This window comes from Crocodylus siamensis, chromosome 5 (assembly GCF_052110815.1).
Source record: "Crocodylus siamensis isolate JL-2025a chromosome 5, ASM5211081v1, whole genome shotgun sequence".
Lineage (NCBI taxonomy): Eukaryota > Metazoa > Chordata > Crocodylia > Crocodylidae > Crocodylus > Crocodylus siamensis.
Window position 1 is genome coordinate 119,231,402 of NC_143399.1, and position 17,344 is coordinate 119,248,745.

Consider the following 17,344-nt stretch of genomic DNA (forward strand, 5'->3'; position numbering starts at 1 on the left):
GTATATGTATATTAGACTGCCCTAATGTGCAGTAGCAAAAGTACATGCTTTTTCAGTGAAGCTTAATGCTCAGTAGCCTAATTTTACTATTAGCACAGTTTTTGCTGTGATGCTGTAATTCACAGTACAGTAGGCTACTGCGCATTAAAGCACATGTATGGATGTGTCCAAGGTTACAAGGGATATTTCTAGCTCTTTCCCAGACCTGGCCACTTAGTGCTTGATTTACAACTCTTAAAATCCTTTTAAAAATTATGCCTCTTAATTTTAATGTACACCTTCATAGAAAATAGTTAAAATGAAAAGCAATATATGTGCAGCCTTTATCAAGGAAATTATTTAACCATGAACAAGTAAGTAAGTTTTGTAGTTCAGAAGGCCCACAGATGCAGTTCTGAGTTGCTGTAAAAGTTTGTAATTCAGGACTGAAGATATTGTCATCATCATCATTGTATGTAAGGCTGACATCACCGATTGCAATTAAGGTTGCTCAATGCTTCTCATGAGAACCTGTTGTCAGTTTCTTATAACTCTGCCAAACATAAAATTTTGGGGTTCAGTGTTTTCATAGCAGTTGTGTTCCTAAGGCTGATTTATTATTTTTTTAAATATCGGGGGAGAGGGGACAGGAATCAACCAATTCCAGGAATGAGATTAGGGGAAAAATGCAATCTTTTGCCCATATTTTAAAAAATGTATAACCATTTATTTGAGACGCTCTGGTTCCTTCATGTTTCAAGGACCGTGCTTGAAATTTGGCATAGGGTTTGCTCTGGGACTACCAATGAGCCTTACACTGTCCTTGAAAATATACCTGCTCATTTTAGCTAATTTATAAGCATTTGGCATGTGTTCGCTGGAGACTTATTAGACTTCCTCAGCTAAGGGCATATATCTACACTGGCTGTGCTCCTCTTGAGGCTGCAGCTGAAAAATAAGCAGCCACCTACCTTCTCCTAAACTGCATTTTCCAGATCCCAAATGGAGCATGAGAATGCTACAAGGGCAAGCCTAGCAACAGCTCTCAAGATCTCTGTTTCTGGTTTACTTGAGAGCAGTGGCGGCGAATCGTCCCCGGAGTATCCTTAAGTCCTCTGTTCTAAGTTTGGAGCTTGCAGAGCAGAAAGAAATGGGTGGAGCTCCAAAGTGGTGTGGAAGTATAGTTAATGTACCTTGAGAAACCAGAACTGAACTATCTGAAATCCAGTGCTCAGAATTAGTGGGCATTTTTGACATGCATTTCTCTGTGCATGAAAGCAGGATAGCACTATCCTTTTACTTCACCGGGTAGTTTTGAACATAAATTAATTAACATTTGTGAGGCACTCAAATATTGTAATGACATGTGCCATAGAAAATCTCATAAGGAAATTAATGATTCTGCATTCCAAACAGGGTTTGACTAATGTGCAGTAAATAAAGCATGTGTTGAACAATGAATAAAGTAAATATTGAGTAATTGCTTATTAAGCAAGAGCTGCCCATCTTGTAGACTGAATGAGGCAAAGATCCTGTGAAATAAATGTGTGATCATGTAATTAAACACCATATCCTAATGAACTGATGCTGTATTAATGTTGCATAGGCACACTTAGTTCTGACATTTCCCAGCTTTTGAAAGTTTGACTTTGTGACCTTGAAGATCATTTAACATTGTGTGTGTGTGTGCATGTGCATGAGTGTGTAAGTGCGCTCACGCACATATGAATTGTAGTATGGTAGCACCTCAGGGCTCTAGTCAGAGGCAGAGCTTTATTAGGCTAGACACTGGAAAAACACATTAAGAGTACAGCCCTTGCCCCAAAAAGGTTACAGTGTAGATGTATACAGTGTGCAACCTGTGGATGAACAATCCTTTGTATAGGAATGGAATGTGGAGGATGAAGTTAAGTGAATAAGCCATATCTTTTTGTTCTGTAAGGGCCACACCCAATGAGACCCTTGTTCTTTATCCTGGGGATCCTGGACCCTACCGCAGTTTGAAGGAATAGTGATCTCTTAGCAGAATATGCCCAGGTTTGGCATGACATGTGCCATGTCTCTGATAGTGGGCCATGTAATGCAGTATCCTGACAAGTGGCTGAACACTTTGAAAGAAGATGTCGCTCCTGCTGACAGCTACTGGTGATTCTCTTGTGCCTCACAAGGTAGAGCTTCTACTTTGAGAATTTGAAAAAAACTGCTTTGTGTCTCAGTTCAGAAAGATTAGGCAGAAAGGAAGCAAATGAAACAGCATCAAATGAGGATAATCTGCATGACATCTACTCATTTGGTTACTTTATTTAGCCTGCAGTGCAGCACCCCTTCTATTAATCTTTTGTCAGGATGCCTTGTATATTGTTATATATGCTAATAGTGACAGTTATTAAGCTATGCACTTCTGAAGCATTTTGTACTTATAACACTTTGTAGTGATCCCTAGGAATGTGCATGGGAGGGGTAGTAATTCCCTCAACATTAAGATTACCAAATCTTCTCTTTAGGAATAAGTTCTGTAATAAACAGGAGAGGTTAGGACTTCATTTTTATATCATCCAGGGATAAGAAACTCCATCAGCACAGACCCTTCACAAAGCCATTTCTACCAAGTCATTTTTCAAAGTATATTCCAAATTCTACTGTCAGTTGCACATGCTTAAATCAATAGTGCCATTGACCAGGGAGGTATTACTTTGACTGTAGACAAGTGTAACAGAGAAGAGAAGTTGGCCACATAACGCTTTAAAACTGAGGTTTTTTGGATGATGTTGGGAGTCCTCTGAGTTCCCCTCCAAGGTTTGAAAAAAACTAAGAAAGCACAGCAACTCTTGTTTTCTAGGTTTTACTCCTGTGCCCTCAGTTGCACGTGCTGCCTGAGCAAAGAATTGAAATTAACAAGATCTGGTTAATTATAGCCATATTCTGCATTGTCTGGTTAATGTCACTTTGCTGCTGGGAGGAAGTGAGGCTAAAGCCAAACATCATTGGAGAGAGAGAGGATACATTTAAATAATGAGTGGGAAAGATGCTGTTGAACTGTAGGGTATGCATAAGTGGCAGTAGGCATGATAATGGGAGTGGATGCAGAGTAGTAATTGAATATAAGACCTGTGCTTCTCCAAGGGATAATTAAATAGATTCTCAGTGATTTCCCCTCTGCATACAATCTCCTTGTGCAGAGCATTTGAAAAGGGAAACTAACTAAAATTACGCAGTGCTCTTCTTTATTAAGTCTTTGATACAGAGAGATGGCTGTAATGGGAAACTGACTTAATTCATATCTTTAGTTATTAGTCTTCTTTGGAGCAAGTCACAGTGAAAGCCCCTTGATTCAGAAGGTCACTTCCTTCCCCAAGCCTAAGGAGAGGCATAGACCAAGGGGAAAAGGGTGACCAAGAATGGGATGATACGAATGAGAGTATGTAGGTAAGAAATGAGGCCATCTCAGAGGAAGGTTTAAGAAATCTACCCATATGCAGATGTGGGGCAGTTATGTAGACTCAGTTAATCCCAAATATCTAAGAGTTAGAGTTGAAGCATCATGCTTTTCAGAATTATAATTAACTAAATCTTTTTGTTATGCACATAGATGCCTAATCTCTCCTTGAGACTTACAAAGCTCTCGGTTTTAAAAACGTCCGGTAGCAGTGAGTTCCACTGTCTATTTATGCATTGTTTGAAGGAGCATTTCCTTTTATGGATTTTAAATTTTTAATAGCTTTAATTCAGTGTGTCCTTGTTCCTGTGTTACACTATCTTTTAATTTAGATTTTAGGTTTGGTTGTGCATGTAGTGTAGGCTGTGTAAAGGGACTGGCAGAATGTGTTGTTTAATGAAAAACTGATCTTTTAAAGGTGGAACAGAACCCATTGTACACCTGGAGCAGGTGGAACACAATATGTTTGGGGATACTTTGAAGGTATTCTCTTATGACAGACGCTTGCACTGATTTCATTATGCGCACATGTAGAAAGACACACCACATAAAAGACTGTATTAATACTACAGGCATTAAAAGTGTTTTGCTCTTCTATTGTTATTGTTACTTTTCAATTTGTGTAAGTCTGACATAACATTTACTTTGGGCTAAAACTTTTCATTCAGTATAAAGTCTCGGGTAAGTAACATATCATATATGTATTGTAAGTTACTGTTGTCATTTCAAAGATCTAGAAATTCCGTCCCCAAAAAACCCTAGACCTCCCATGGGTTCACATACATGCTTGTACTTTTAAATAAGACCATAACAGTTAATTGTCCAAATCATTTGTGTTTTAAACTACCTAAAGAGGTTGAAAAATAATTTATGGAAATATAATTTATGTATCTGTCAGTGAGTCAAGTTCTGCCATTTCTTTCATCCATGCAGCCCTGCTGAGCCAAATTAATACCTGATATAACTCTATTGAAATGCATCCTGTTATCACTAGATTTACATTATGCACTTACCATGAAGGGCCTTATTCTCTGCTACCTTATATGATGTAGATTTAACTATAGCAAGCTGGGTTTAAAGTATTGTCAAATCAGAACAACTATGTTTATCCCTCCTCCAAGAGTATAAATGTCTATGGAGAATGACAGAGTGATTAGAAAGCAAATCTTACTGCAATATTGGAAATAAACTCCAAATCTAGCCCTATGAAAATGGATTTTGGTGTGTAGACTCTTCTTATGAAAATGATATATAAATTGCAGGATAATAACATTGTTCTGGGTATCATTGCCATTTTGTACTGGAAGGTGATAGGTGTTTTGCAAATACAGAGAAAAACCTACAGGTTAAGAAGTCAATGAACAAAGGATAGAAGAAAAATATTAAATGTGTGTGTATATTTCTGCATGTATATACGTATATATCTGCATGACTATATCAGAATTATTCACAGTTATCACTTTAGATCAACTGAATGTGGATAGCAGAATTGTAAGGTCAGTGATTCTCAACCAGGGTGCAGCACTTACCAGCCTCTTTGTGAGGAGATAAATGTTCTCCTCCCCCTACCCAGTTCTCTGCACCTGCCCCAGGTACCCCAGCAGTATTCCAACTTCTTCTTTGAGGACTTGGTGGCTGCCTACAAACTCATCAGGGGAGATCAACAGCAAATAAGTAGAACCCTTTTCTCCCCAGGACCACCTGGGGTGACAAGGAACAATGGTAATAAGCTGATGGAAAATAGGTTTAGGTTAGAGATCAGAAGGCAATATTTTACAGTTAGGGTGGCCAAAATCTGGAACCAACTTCCCAGGGTCCTCACCCCTACCTTGGGCAAATTCAAGGGGATGATCACCTGTCTGGGGTCTTGTGAACCCACCATTCATTCCTGTCTGTGGCAGGGGATCAGGCTAGATGATCTGTTCAGGTCCCTCCTGACCCTAGCTACTATTAAACTATGACTGTCCCTCCCACTGCCCCTCCCTGCCTCCAGCAACCCCTGTGCTAGCTGCCCCTGTACTCCCAGGATCATACTCTGCTGTGGACATGCAAGTGGGTGGAGATGAGGCCAGATCCTCATTTTGCAGCCGAGGGCAGTTGCTGGCATGTGCAAAAGCAGCCTTACAGGTAGGGACTGCCCTTTCCCCCTCAGCTACCTACCGGGGCCAGGGATGGGGAAGACAGTGGTACTGAGATGGAAAACTTATCTAGTGGCACCACCTAGATCAGTGGATCTTAACCTTTTTAGCTTGAAGGCCCACTTCTATAACTTTTCTGAATGTAAAGTCTAGCTCAGTGATTGTCAGCTGGGGTACCATGATGTTCATAAAATTCATGGAGGGTACCTTGAGGTGAGGCCTAAAAGGCTGACAATCATGGAAGTGGGTACTGGAGCTCAGTGCTATAATATTCCAAGGAAAAGATTGTAGCTAAAGAAAGTGTACAGGTATCTAATTCATAGGTAGGATGTAAAATACAAGTAGTACAAATAATTTCATAGATGTTTCATAGACATTAGGGCTGGAAGGGAGCTTGGAAGATCATCGAGTCCAGACGCCTGCTCCAGGGCAGGAAGTCAGCTGGGGTCATAGGATCCCAGCAGGATAAACATCCAAATTTCTCTTGAAGGCATTCAAAGTAAGTGCTTGAACCACCTCCAATGGCAGGCTATTCCAAACCTTGGGGGCTCGGGCAGTAAAGAAGTTCTTCCTTATGTCCAGCCTGAAACAGTCTTGGAGGAGTTTATAACTTTGTCATCCCTTGGGGTGCTCTAGTGAACAAATATTCCCCCAGATCCTAGTGAACACCCCTTATAAACTTATAGGTGGCCATCAGGTTGCCCCTGTGAGCATCCTGCAGGTTTTTCCTCCCAAGGTGGAGAACTTTGCATTTTTCAGTGTTAAACACCATCAGGTTCTCGTCCGCCCATTTCCTCAGCCTGTCAAGGTCAGCCTGGATCACCTTCCTGTTGGCTCTAAGTTGGTGCTCCTATACTGCCTACCATACTGCCTACCTATGCCACTGTCAGTGTTAGTAGAACAAAATACACTTCTTTATCACAGATGTTTATGGCATAGTTTTTACAATCACAATTATATACATTAAGAATTCTACAGGAGCAGAGGCTCTGAGGAGAAAGCAGCCACTTGCCCAAGACAGGCAAGATCAGCAGAACATGTAGGCACAATGGGTTATGAGTGTACTGCAAGCTTTTCTGTGTATGTATCCTGCTGAAATAGTTATCCTCAGGAAGGTCAGCCAGCTTTTTGTGCTTGGAGATTTTATGAAGGTTTTGGGTGTCCCCAAGATCTTCATAAAATTGAATTCTCATTTCATATGTGCATATCTGTCTGTCTGTCTGTATGCACATACACAATATATAAAAGAGAGGAAAGAATTTCCCTAACTTTGAATCACAGCTGTTTTGTGGTAAATTCCACAGCTGTGACCAGGAACTGGATGACCTTGTTAGTAGGACAGCCACAAAGTAGCCACAAAGTTTGGTTTTGATTATAATGTCTGTTTTTCTTCTTCTTGAAGTCAGCCCCTTAAAATTTGATGTGTTCATGTAATTGCAGTGTAGTTCACTGCCCTATTTTACCTCCAGTAGTGGGATTTTGAGACTTTTGGGAGAAAGGAAGAAAAGAGGGAGAGGGAGAAACACAGAAGTAGCCAGTATGGAAAAATAAATTATGTCACTGATTTTTCTTTATCATTAAATACTAAATATATAAAATAAATTTGCAACAATATTTTTCAAGCTCTTCTCTTCTCAAGACTTTTATCTTTAAAAAAGACAGCCTATCCCCTTAGCTTTATAGACATTCATCTTTTTCTGTTGTTCTCTCGCTCTGTCTCTCTCTGCCTCTCTCTCTCTCTCTCTCTCTCTCTCTCTCTCTCTCACACACACACACACACACACACACACACACACACACACACACACAGAAAAAAACATTGTAAATATAAAGATCCAGTTCCTATTCTGCCTCTAAGATATTTAAGTCTTTGCCTCAGGAGTATGATCCTATTCCACCCAAAGAGATGCATAACTGTCACTCTTTCAGTGAGTAGCCTTATGCACTTCTGTTAGCAGGTGGTTTGGTTTTTTTTTTGCTGGCTACAGTTTAAGGAGGCCTTTTGCAAATTTAGGCACCTCCACAGTGAAACTGTATCACAACAGAGGATAAATGGAATTTGATATCGAAGTGTCTTGGATAACGTCCGAGCATGTGCAATGTATCAGATTTCAGTTGTAGGCAAAATTGGACATGTGTAAGGAATACAGGCATCCTGACAAAATTCAGGCTGTTGAATAGGCCAAGTAGAATCATGTTTAATGACTCAGGTGCCTAAAAACTATAGTAGTCACCTTGGTGCCAAAATAGGATCTAGGCGTAAGTGCCTCTCTTATTGCACATATTCAGTAATCCCATCATATGTGGCTGTAGAACACAGAATTTCAGAAGGCATATGGTATTGAGGTTATTTTTATTACAAATAATTTGAACACAGAAACTGTAGTCAAATGTCCAGGGTCCGCTAAAAGACCTTCAGATATCAAGTACTCTAATTTAGCAAGTTATTAAATACATTGCTCATTTGATAGGGATAATGAGGAAGTTAATATTTACTCCAGCTGCATTGAGGATTGTTCCACCAACATTAACTGTGCTTCTGCATCACTGTCAAATCCATTTACTATTCTTGCCTTGGTTTCTTTTAACAAGATAATGCAGAGTGCCTCATCCCTTCCTGATCACAATGTAGTAAAGCATGTAGCTGTAATGCAGCTCTAGCATCCAAGGAGAGGAACCTGGCCCAGTGTCAATTCCCTGAGCCATTCTGCATGGGACAGCTGGGCTGTTCCTGAGAGTGATAGCATGGACACAGTTATACCATCTGCTGGCTCACGAAGAATACCCCTGTCTGTAATCCCTTCCCACCTGCACAGGGGTTTGTAGTGATGCTTCTAGGACTAAGTTTTTCAGAGCTGACCTTAGGGAAAATGGTGTCTTAGGCAAACTTGTATTTTGGTGCCCTCTCCCCCCAAGTCAGAGGTAGAGGCAGAGGTAGGTGGGTGGGCAGGCCTCTTGGAGTGCAGGCAGAGGTAGGCAGGTGGGCCTACCTTGTAGTGGGGATTGACTGGGGCAGGGAAGGGTAGGACGGGGAGAACACATGGGCTGCTCATACGTGTGTGTGTGTGTGTGTGTGTATATACACGTGTACGTGTAGGGGGAGGGTGTGGGGGGGCATGACCAAGGCACCCTGGGCAGCTGCCCACCCCTAAAATTGGCTTTGTTCAGGTAAATGAGTACAAGACTTAAAATTGTAGTTGTCCCCTGAACAGGAAAGAGGTTTCTCTGTATCCTCTTTAGGCATCTTCTGATCCTTTCTGCTTCCACTCTTCCTATCTTGCTGAGCTTCATACAAATAGAAAGAACCTTGCTCGCAGAGTATGTACATATAGTTTTAAGTGGACTCTTTCTATAAGCTGTGGTGCAATAGGGGTATTTAACTAGATGTGATTAGAGCAGGGATGGCCAGCCTGTGGCAAGAGTTCAACAAGTGGCACTGGCACCTTCTGTGTGTGGCCAAGGCAGACTAGGGTGGGGACAGAAGGCAGCAGATAGGGAAAGAAGTAGAAGACAACAGAAGATGTGTCAGGGACCACAGGTCAGGAAGCAGAAGGCAGCAGCAGGTCAGGCAGGGAGCATAGAGTAGGGAGCAGAAAGAGCAACAGATTGGGCCAGAGGAAGGAAAGTAGAATGATACTTGGGGTGGATGTGGGGCTAATGCATCACCCTCCTGTCAAAAAAGTGGGCTCCCATTGAAGTAGAGTATGTGACATTAGCTATTTATGTCTTGTGGATTATTACCAAAAGGATTTTTTTTAAAGACAAAATATATCATATGGCATGGAATTATGAGAGGGAGGGAGAGAGAACAAATATTTCTCAGTCTGTAAGAGATGGAATGGAAGAATGCACTGCAGACGTGAAGCACCTCAGAAGAGGGAGCGACTGAGAGGAGACCCCATGTCCTTTGAGTCATTTTTGGTGGATGAGTAAAGCTTTTCTGTGTCAAAGTGCATTCAGTGAGTGTGTTCCTTGAGAACAAAAGCACTGTATTGAAAACACATGAGGTCCTTCAGTCATGCAAATATCTAGTCTTGATCTATGGTAGGGGACAGGCAAAGTAGATTTTAGGCTCCTGCTTTGAAGGACCAACTGGATAAAGTCAATACTCTTGCTTTCCCTTTCATGTTAAGGCTATATAACTCAGCTTAGTTCCAGTACAGTGAATGTGATTCCCCTGCTTTTAGATAGAGAGGCTGTATTGCTGGTCTTGTTAAACTTGCCACATGCTAAATTAGGAACTCCATTCCAGATTATCACTTATTATCTGCAATTCTGTGTACCAAGATATTTTTGGACCTTACCATCAACTACAAAGTTCAGCAGTTTGAGTGATTTCTCAAACACAGCAAAAGAGATGAGACAGTGTTCTTTAGGCATCTTCTGATCCTTTCTGCTTCCACTCTTCTGTGAATGACCAGCCTGACTCTCCTGATGACACCCTCCTGTATAAAGATGACTTTGAGCCCAGCCTGCAAAGTGGTTTTTAGAAACAGTTTGAGAGAATTGTTCTGAGGCAGGAGTCTGAACTAATTAAGATGTCATCCCCATGTCTCTGCAGAGCTTGCCACTTTTGAGTACTTCCACTCAGATCTACTAGCTAATCCCTGTGGGTGCATCTATACATTCATTATTGTGTCATAATAATGGCACATTAAGTTAATACCTGCCATAACAGGTACTAACAATGCACTATAATTGGTGCTATTGTGTATTAGGGCAGATGAATGTTTTTTTGGTGACACTACTGCGCATTAGACTAAATCTGCTGTGCATTAGCGTATTGGCATATGTTACCTCACCTCATCTAAATGGGTCTTTGTTTTAGTCTGACATGTCTGAATCTTGGAGGTTTAGGGACTGAATTCTAGATTACCAGGCTGCACATAACTATACATAAAGACTGTAGTACCTTGTTCTCTCTCCTTGCAGTAGGTTACTGAGCAAAAGGGAGGCAGTACTGGTGCCAGGATTCCTCCACTTTCCAGCGTGTCTTTCCTCTGCTAACTCTTAATTCATCTACCAGTGAAGTTGCTACCTTCCAGAATACACCACTGACCGCAAAGATGGAAAAAGAGTCTAGTTAGTCTGCAATGTTTGTAGCTGCTTGCTTGTTGTGAGTGTGACAGCTCAGAAGTGCTAAGCTTAGGTATATATTGCTATGGAAGAGTTAAACTGCAGGGAATCATGCCTTCCCTGATCATGCCTTTCCTATGAAGAAAGGGCTTATGAGACAGCAGTCTATGACCGTTATCATTGTAAGTAATGTGTTTAATATATGCCGGCTACTTTACACTTACATGGGTATAGAATAAATCTTAATCTTTGACAATGTATGTTAGCTAAAGCAAATACAAAGAAAGAGGATGTTTCTACAGAACAAGGTTTATATTTTTCATGCATCTTACTAGTGGATAGGAGCTAAGACAACTTTGTAGGGCAGGGGTGGGCAATTTTTTGGGCAGAGGGCCGCTTACTGAGTTTTAGCAAGCCATCAAGGGCCACATGACAGGCAGCCAGGGAAAGATAAATATTAATTTTCCAAATATTTTAGGGGCTCCACAGGCCAGATAGAATGACCTAGCAGGCCACATCCAGCCTGCAGGCTGCATTTTGTCCACCCCTGTTGTAGGGGCAGAAGTCATATATCACTTACGGTGTTTCATTTTAAAGAGGACATTTCCATAGAGGAGAACTGTTATGTGAAATGTAGCACTATTTGACTACACTGAGAGTTTTCCCCAAGCTTGATATGGTTGAGCTGCTGTTGTCCTTTGGTGTGAAAGACATCTTAATATTTGGGATAAGATAATTGTGTTGCTCTTAGTAACATGAGATGAGTTCAGTAGTGGAAAGTGGGAGTGTTGGCCCAGAGAAGGCCTATTTGGATGACTTCTTTTCTTCTCTTTAAAAGGTTGAATTAAGTCAAGAGTGACCAACCTATGGTACAGGTGCCACAAGTGGCAGGAGAAGCCTCTATGTGTTGCACATGGCAGATTGCAGGGAGGGTGGAGGGGCAGGCAGCACAGTATCATATAGGTCAGGGAACGGGTTGGCATCAGATCAGGCAGGGATCAGCTTGCATAAGGAAAAGGGATTGGATTGGCACTTTCAAGAGGGTGTGGTATCCCTGCCAGAAAGGTTTGTTTCCACTCAAGTAGCGAATATTACACATATGATTCATTCAACTCAGTATATGTAAATTGACAAATGAAATCGCCTTGTGGGAGTCCTTGTAGTTTTCACATTATCCTGCAAAAGTCCCTGAGCCTAAGCTAACCAATTCCATATTCCAAATTACAATGTCTCTAGGCCAGTGGTGCTCAACCTTTTCATCCAGCAGGCTGGACAGGCAGTGCCCAGTCCCTCTGTGGGCCAGATCCAGCCTGTGGACCCAAACTGGTGAACTGGGCAGGTGCTCTGGGGCTCCAGGCTGCATGCAGGGGGCAGCCTGGCCCTGATCCAGCCATGCCAGGGAACAGGCCTTGCCCAGCCCCAACCCAGCCTGGCTGTGCAGATGACAGGGGTTGTGGTCTGTCTTCATTCCACCATGTGGAGTCTGGAATTTTGGCAGTGGGGAGGGGTAGAAGTGCTGCCACTGCTCCCTTGCTGTCATATTTCCTGACCACATTTGGCCCATGGGTCAGAGGTTGAGCACCCCTGCTCTAGCCAGTGGTAATGAAGAAGCCTTTTCCATATTCCTTGGCAAAACAAAGCTCTGTTTGGAGTCTGAGTGATATTTCAGGCAGTACTTCTTTTAGGGCTAAATTGTACTCATGGATGCAGGTGAACCTGTGTGTGTAATTAAAAGGGTTTCATGTAAGTTAATGAGACTATATTTTAGCCATTTGTATCTTGTAAATTAAAAACTAAACTTTCTTTTTTTTTAAATATATTTGTTCTATAGAATACTGGCAAGAGTTTTCAAACCTGGGGGCCTAACATTATAGTCCTAAAAGTATATGTAAACACCCAAAGGAAAGTGGCTACATTTTCAATGATTTTGCACACCTGCAGTTCTCATTGTAATCAGTGCAGCCATTAAACTGGTGTGGTTCCCTGGATAACTGGGAGACTTGTGTCCTAAATGCAAACTAACCCATATTCCCTAACCAACACAAAGAAATAAAATATCATATACCCCATCCAGTTAATTTGTACTCTGCATTTGTTGATCTCAGAAAACTGGTATGATCCTTGGGACTGCGCCTCCTTGTGTTTAGAGAATAGGTGACTAATTTATAGTATTTATAGAAACAGAAATGTAGGGGCATAGTGAGGAAGAGCAACTGCTGTTTCAGGCCCATGTATGACATTGTAATTGTATGTTTTTTTAATGAACAGAACAGAGTAGTTACACTTAGTAATGTTTGTTCACTAAAAGGGAAAAGGGGTGTTAAATCATTGTGTTGTTTGATGAATGGCTTGTACACTGAAGAATAAATTGAACAAACTGGCATAGAGCTCAGTGAACATGAAATCAGCTATTAGAAGAAAGCTTGTGAACAAATTCTGAGCCTGATATGCATCTTTTGATTAATGTCCTATCAATCATCCATAGTGGCTACCTTAGCTAAGTCGTGCTGTAATCATTCATGGTTGCTTACAGGAACACTGGCAGGGACTATAGGGCTGCAATAACTGAATATTATTACTGATTTCTCCCTAACTCTTGCTGTGAACAATTACTGTTTTCACTACATTTCTGCTTCCCTTTATTAAAAAGAATACAATGCAAAATGAAAAGAGAGTTCCTCAAAGACTGGTAAAATTCTCCCAGGGTATTCTTAATGATATTCTGTCCTAAATGGGCAAACTATTGTAATGTGGAGTTCTCACCAAGAATAATAGTAATGTAATCACATTGAAGCTGTCTCTTTATGGATTGTAGTCAAACAGACAAAATGTATAGTCAGATTAATGAACACTGAATATCTGTAGAATTATTACTTAAAATGGTTGAAATGATTTTAATTCTTTTTGTATCACAATATTTTCAGTTAATGTGCTTAGCAGTAACAGTAATTAAGACTCTAGACTTTAAATTTGCATTAAATCCACCTTTGACATTACAATAAACCTTGATTCTTGTAAGGTATTGTGCACACACTTAAAAAAACCCAAATGTTTTTCATTTGAAGGCTTCCATAAACCAATTTTAGATGTGAGATCTGTGAATACAGATATTTTTGTTGTGATTGCAAGTTTTTCATTCCTGATTGCAATGATTTCATTCCAGACGATTCATTTCCAAAGTATGGCACCAAGAATGGTTTGGCAATATCAACTAGTGAAGAGATCTCTTCAGACTACAATGTAATTTTCTCAAACTCACTGTAGTCTGAAAAACAGAGTAGAGTAATGAAGTGATGACAGATATTAGCATGCATAATGGGCTTTAATAGACATTTAATGTTGTGTAACTGGAAGAGGGAGAAATGCTTTCCCATTGGAATATTTCTACATTGAAACTCATTGATCACCAATTTCAGAGGGGAAAGGTTAATCCATCAGTTTCTGTAACCAAACGGCAGTGATGGAAATTCTTTAGGTGACATTCTGGATGGACTGAGCTTTCCATCTTTACAAACAAATGAGTGATATGACAAGCGTGGTGTTCAAAACACATTTAACCAATTGATTTTCTCTCCTCTTGTAATAAGATCTAGAGACATATGAAAGAGTATAGCGTGAACCAAGATTAAAGGAATTGTTTCATAGATGAGAACATACAGAACTACATTATCAATAAAAGTACTATAAAACTCGTAGTCACCCATTCTTTTTCTTTATATAAAGTTTGTTATTGCAATAAATAGCTGTTATTGAACTGCTTGCCTTTTATTTCAGGCCACTTTCAATGTATTCCTGGTAAATGGGAATCTTTTTTAAAAAGAGTTTAAAATGTTGCTAGAGTGTGATTTTTCTTTTCACTTATAAATTCAACCTTGAACTGTAATTTTACACCTATGTTCATTATTTGTTTTGAGGGTGGAGGAAAATATGATGGGAAGAGATTTTTTTGTGTATACATTTGGTACATTTTAAAGTTTTTACCTGTACAGTTGCACACACTGATGATCCTTCTCTTTCTCTCTCTCTTTTGCTTTTTTATTTCTGCTTTGCCCTCTAACTCCAGTCCTGCTTTGAGTTTCACATACCCTCCCACACCGGTTTCCCTTCAGCAGATGCATCAACAAATTATAAGTCGCCAGCAAAGCTTAGGTTCAGCCTTTGGACACAGCCCTCCTCTCATCCATCCTGCTCCAACTTTTCCTACCCAGAGGCCTATCCCAGGCATTCCCAGTGTCCTGACCCCTGTCCAGGTCAGCTCTGGCCCTTCTGAATCCACACAGGTGAGAGAAAACAAAAGAAACCTTTGCAACTTGTTAATTTAAAAAAATCACATTGTCATGTTAGCAATTAATCACCACAGTCATTGGGTAACAACTTTCTTGCGGCTATGGCATTTGCAGTCCCTTATTATAAATCACAGAAGTGCATCCATGATTTCTGATTGGTAAAATGCTTTCTATCCCTCATAAATATTTCAGTAAGCTGCAGTGGCTTCTCATTCCAAACCGTCTCTCCTGGATCAGACATCTTAATCCAGGTAGGGACTGAGGGAGGAGGGAAAACATATACAAGAAGCCCTAACATTTTAAAGGTGAACAATTGCTTGTCCCCAAATTGGTTTAAAGATAATCTAATTGCTCGATTTACTAACCAATAAAATAAAATGGGGAGAGGGATTTGGCTCTGCCTCACTGGTGTAAATACAGAGAAATACCAGTGATGTTTCAGTGTTTTTTACTGATCTATGATGAATTTGACTCCAGGGGCTGGCTTTAGCATTGTGATCAGTGCAGCTATACCGGCATAAAACAGGACTAGCGCAGTAAAGAGTCAGGCCCAAAATTTGGATTCATTTCCATGCTTGTCGTTGTCATTGTTAATCAGCATTGTTAATCAGTATAGAATTAGTTCCTTCTTGTGCTGGCAGCTGTATACCCTGGATATATTTTCTGAAAATCAATTTGCTGTGACATGCCCCTGTGAAGACCCAGTGACTACAGTGGGCTCCACGCAGACTCAGAAATGGACTCAGCAGATCCATTTGCCAATACTAATACATATTGACAGCATTCACTATATAGCAGCCTGGGATAAAGGGGGTGAAATCTAGACTCCAGTGTTGTTAGTGGAAGTTTTGCCTGTGGTTTCTTATTAATGTTGTTCTGTCCCTAAGTCACCACTAATTATCAAGAAAATGGTAGTGTTTCCTTCTATGGAGATAAGATGCAAAGCCTTTCTTATATGTAAATACATATTCTGCTCAAGTTAATTGTAACCAAAACACAATAATTTCACATATCCATATGGGAGCTGCCTTTTTTTGAATTCACAGTTGTGTGGAAAATCAACTTTTTCCTGCCCTTTCCCACCCCTGTGAAAGCAGTGATACTTTCTACAGTGAGCTGCACAGAATGGGTTCCTTTATATTTTCCCCTCTCTGATACCAGTTTAATGATGCAGCTGTCCTGCAACTTAATGCTGCATAACTGAAGGACAAAATAATAGCATATCCAATACAATTAACAGAATAGCTTCTCCAAATAAAGTTGCTTAGTAGATGCTGTGTGTTTCTGGTTGGCATGACACATTTATTGTAGTTTGATTTTGTCTTTGGGGGAATGAAATGCCTACAGCAGAATAAACCCACAAGTGAGTCAGCAGTGAGCAGCACTGGGGATCCAATGCACAACAAGCGTTCGAAGATAAAACCAGATGAAGAGCTCCCCAGTCCAGGTGCAGGAAGCATGCAGGTATGGCATTCAGGTTTCTTTAAGTAGCCTTTCAGCTCCCTGCCAGACAAGAGGCACGTCTTACCGGTAGCACATATTTTAAGGCTTCTTACCCTTCATGGCATTTAGCCTAATGCACACCCAGGCTGCATCAATCCATAATGCCTGATCATAGAATTAAATGTAAGCAGTAACTTCTCTTTTGCTGTATGATTGAGCAGGGGGAGGAGATTTGCCTGTATATGCCGTTAGCAGAGTTTTTAGTCTGTTTGCTATATCATAATAAAAGATGAACCTAGGGCACTCAAGCCTTTATTTAGCACATGATTCATACTCAGTGGAGCATTTATGTTTATGCTTAAGGTTAAGCACGTGTTTAAGTCACACTGACTTGTGATGGCTTTATTGAACCTTGGATTATGATTTTAATTTCTTTTTATACTGATGCAACTCTACCAGCTTCATTAGAATAAATCCTGATTTATACTGAGGTAGGTGAGATAAAGCTCATGTCCTCAGTCTTCTGAATACATCTGTAAAACAAAACAGCCCTCCTCCATTCCACTCCTAAAGAGAGGTTTGAAGTGAAAAATAACATGACTTCATAATGTGAAACAAATGTTTAGAGGGACTCTTTATATCTGACTCAACATGAGCAAATAACAGGCAGGAAAGAATGAGGATTATTTAAGAACTGAGGCTAAATAATAAAACAAAGGAAAGAGAAACAACACACAATATGGATCTCTCAAATATCCTCAAATTAGCAGACTGATCTGGAAGGAGTTTTGTATTCAAAGCCCTTCACTGACTTCAGAATAAAACATGTTTTAGGTAGTTGGTGACCTTGCTTACCTCTGCAACCACAGCATTTGGGCCATATTCTGGTAAATTTGTCCATGCTGAATAATATCTTACTCAATAATAGTGATTTTATTAGGGCTGTCTGTCTAAACAAGGCATTACTAAATGCACATAAGAGCATT

General features: G+C 40.4%; 1 protein-coding gene across 6 annotated transcripts in view; it reads left to right on the top strand.

The window, feature by feature from the left end:
- Nucleotides 1-17,344, top strand: part of GLI3 (GLI family zinc finger 3) — a 267,088-nt gene that overhangs the window by 200,083 nt on the left and 49,661 nt on the right. For 4 of the 6 annotated variants that reach the window (XM_090050059.1, XM_090050058.1, XM_090050060.1 and 1 more), the window contains 2 exons: nucleotides 14,693-14,909; nucleotides 16,227-16,379. In XM_090050059.1, coding sequence (XP_089906185.1) covers nucleotides 14,693-14,909; nucleotides 16,227-16,379 — 370 coding nt within the window. The remainder of the gene's footprint in view (nucleotides 1-14,692; nucleotides 14,910-16,226; nucleotides 16,380-17,344) is intronic. The other 2 variants (XM_090050061.1, XM_090050062.1) reach the window with 2 other exon arrangements.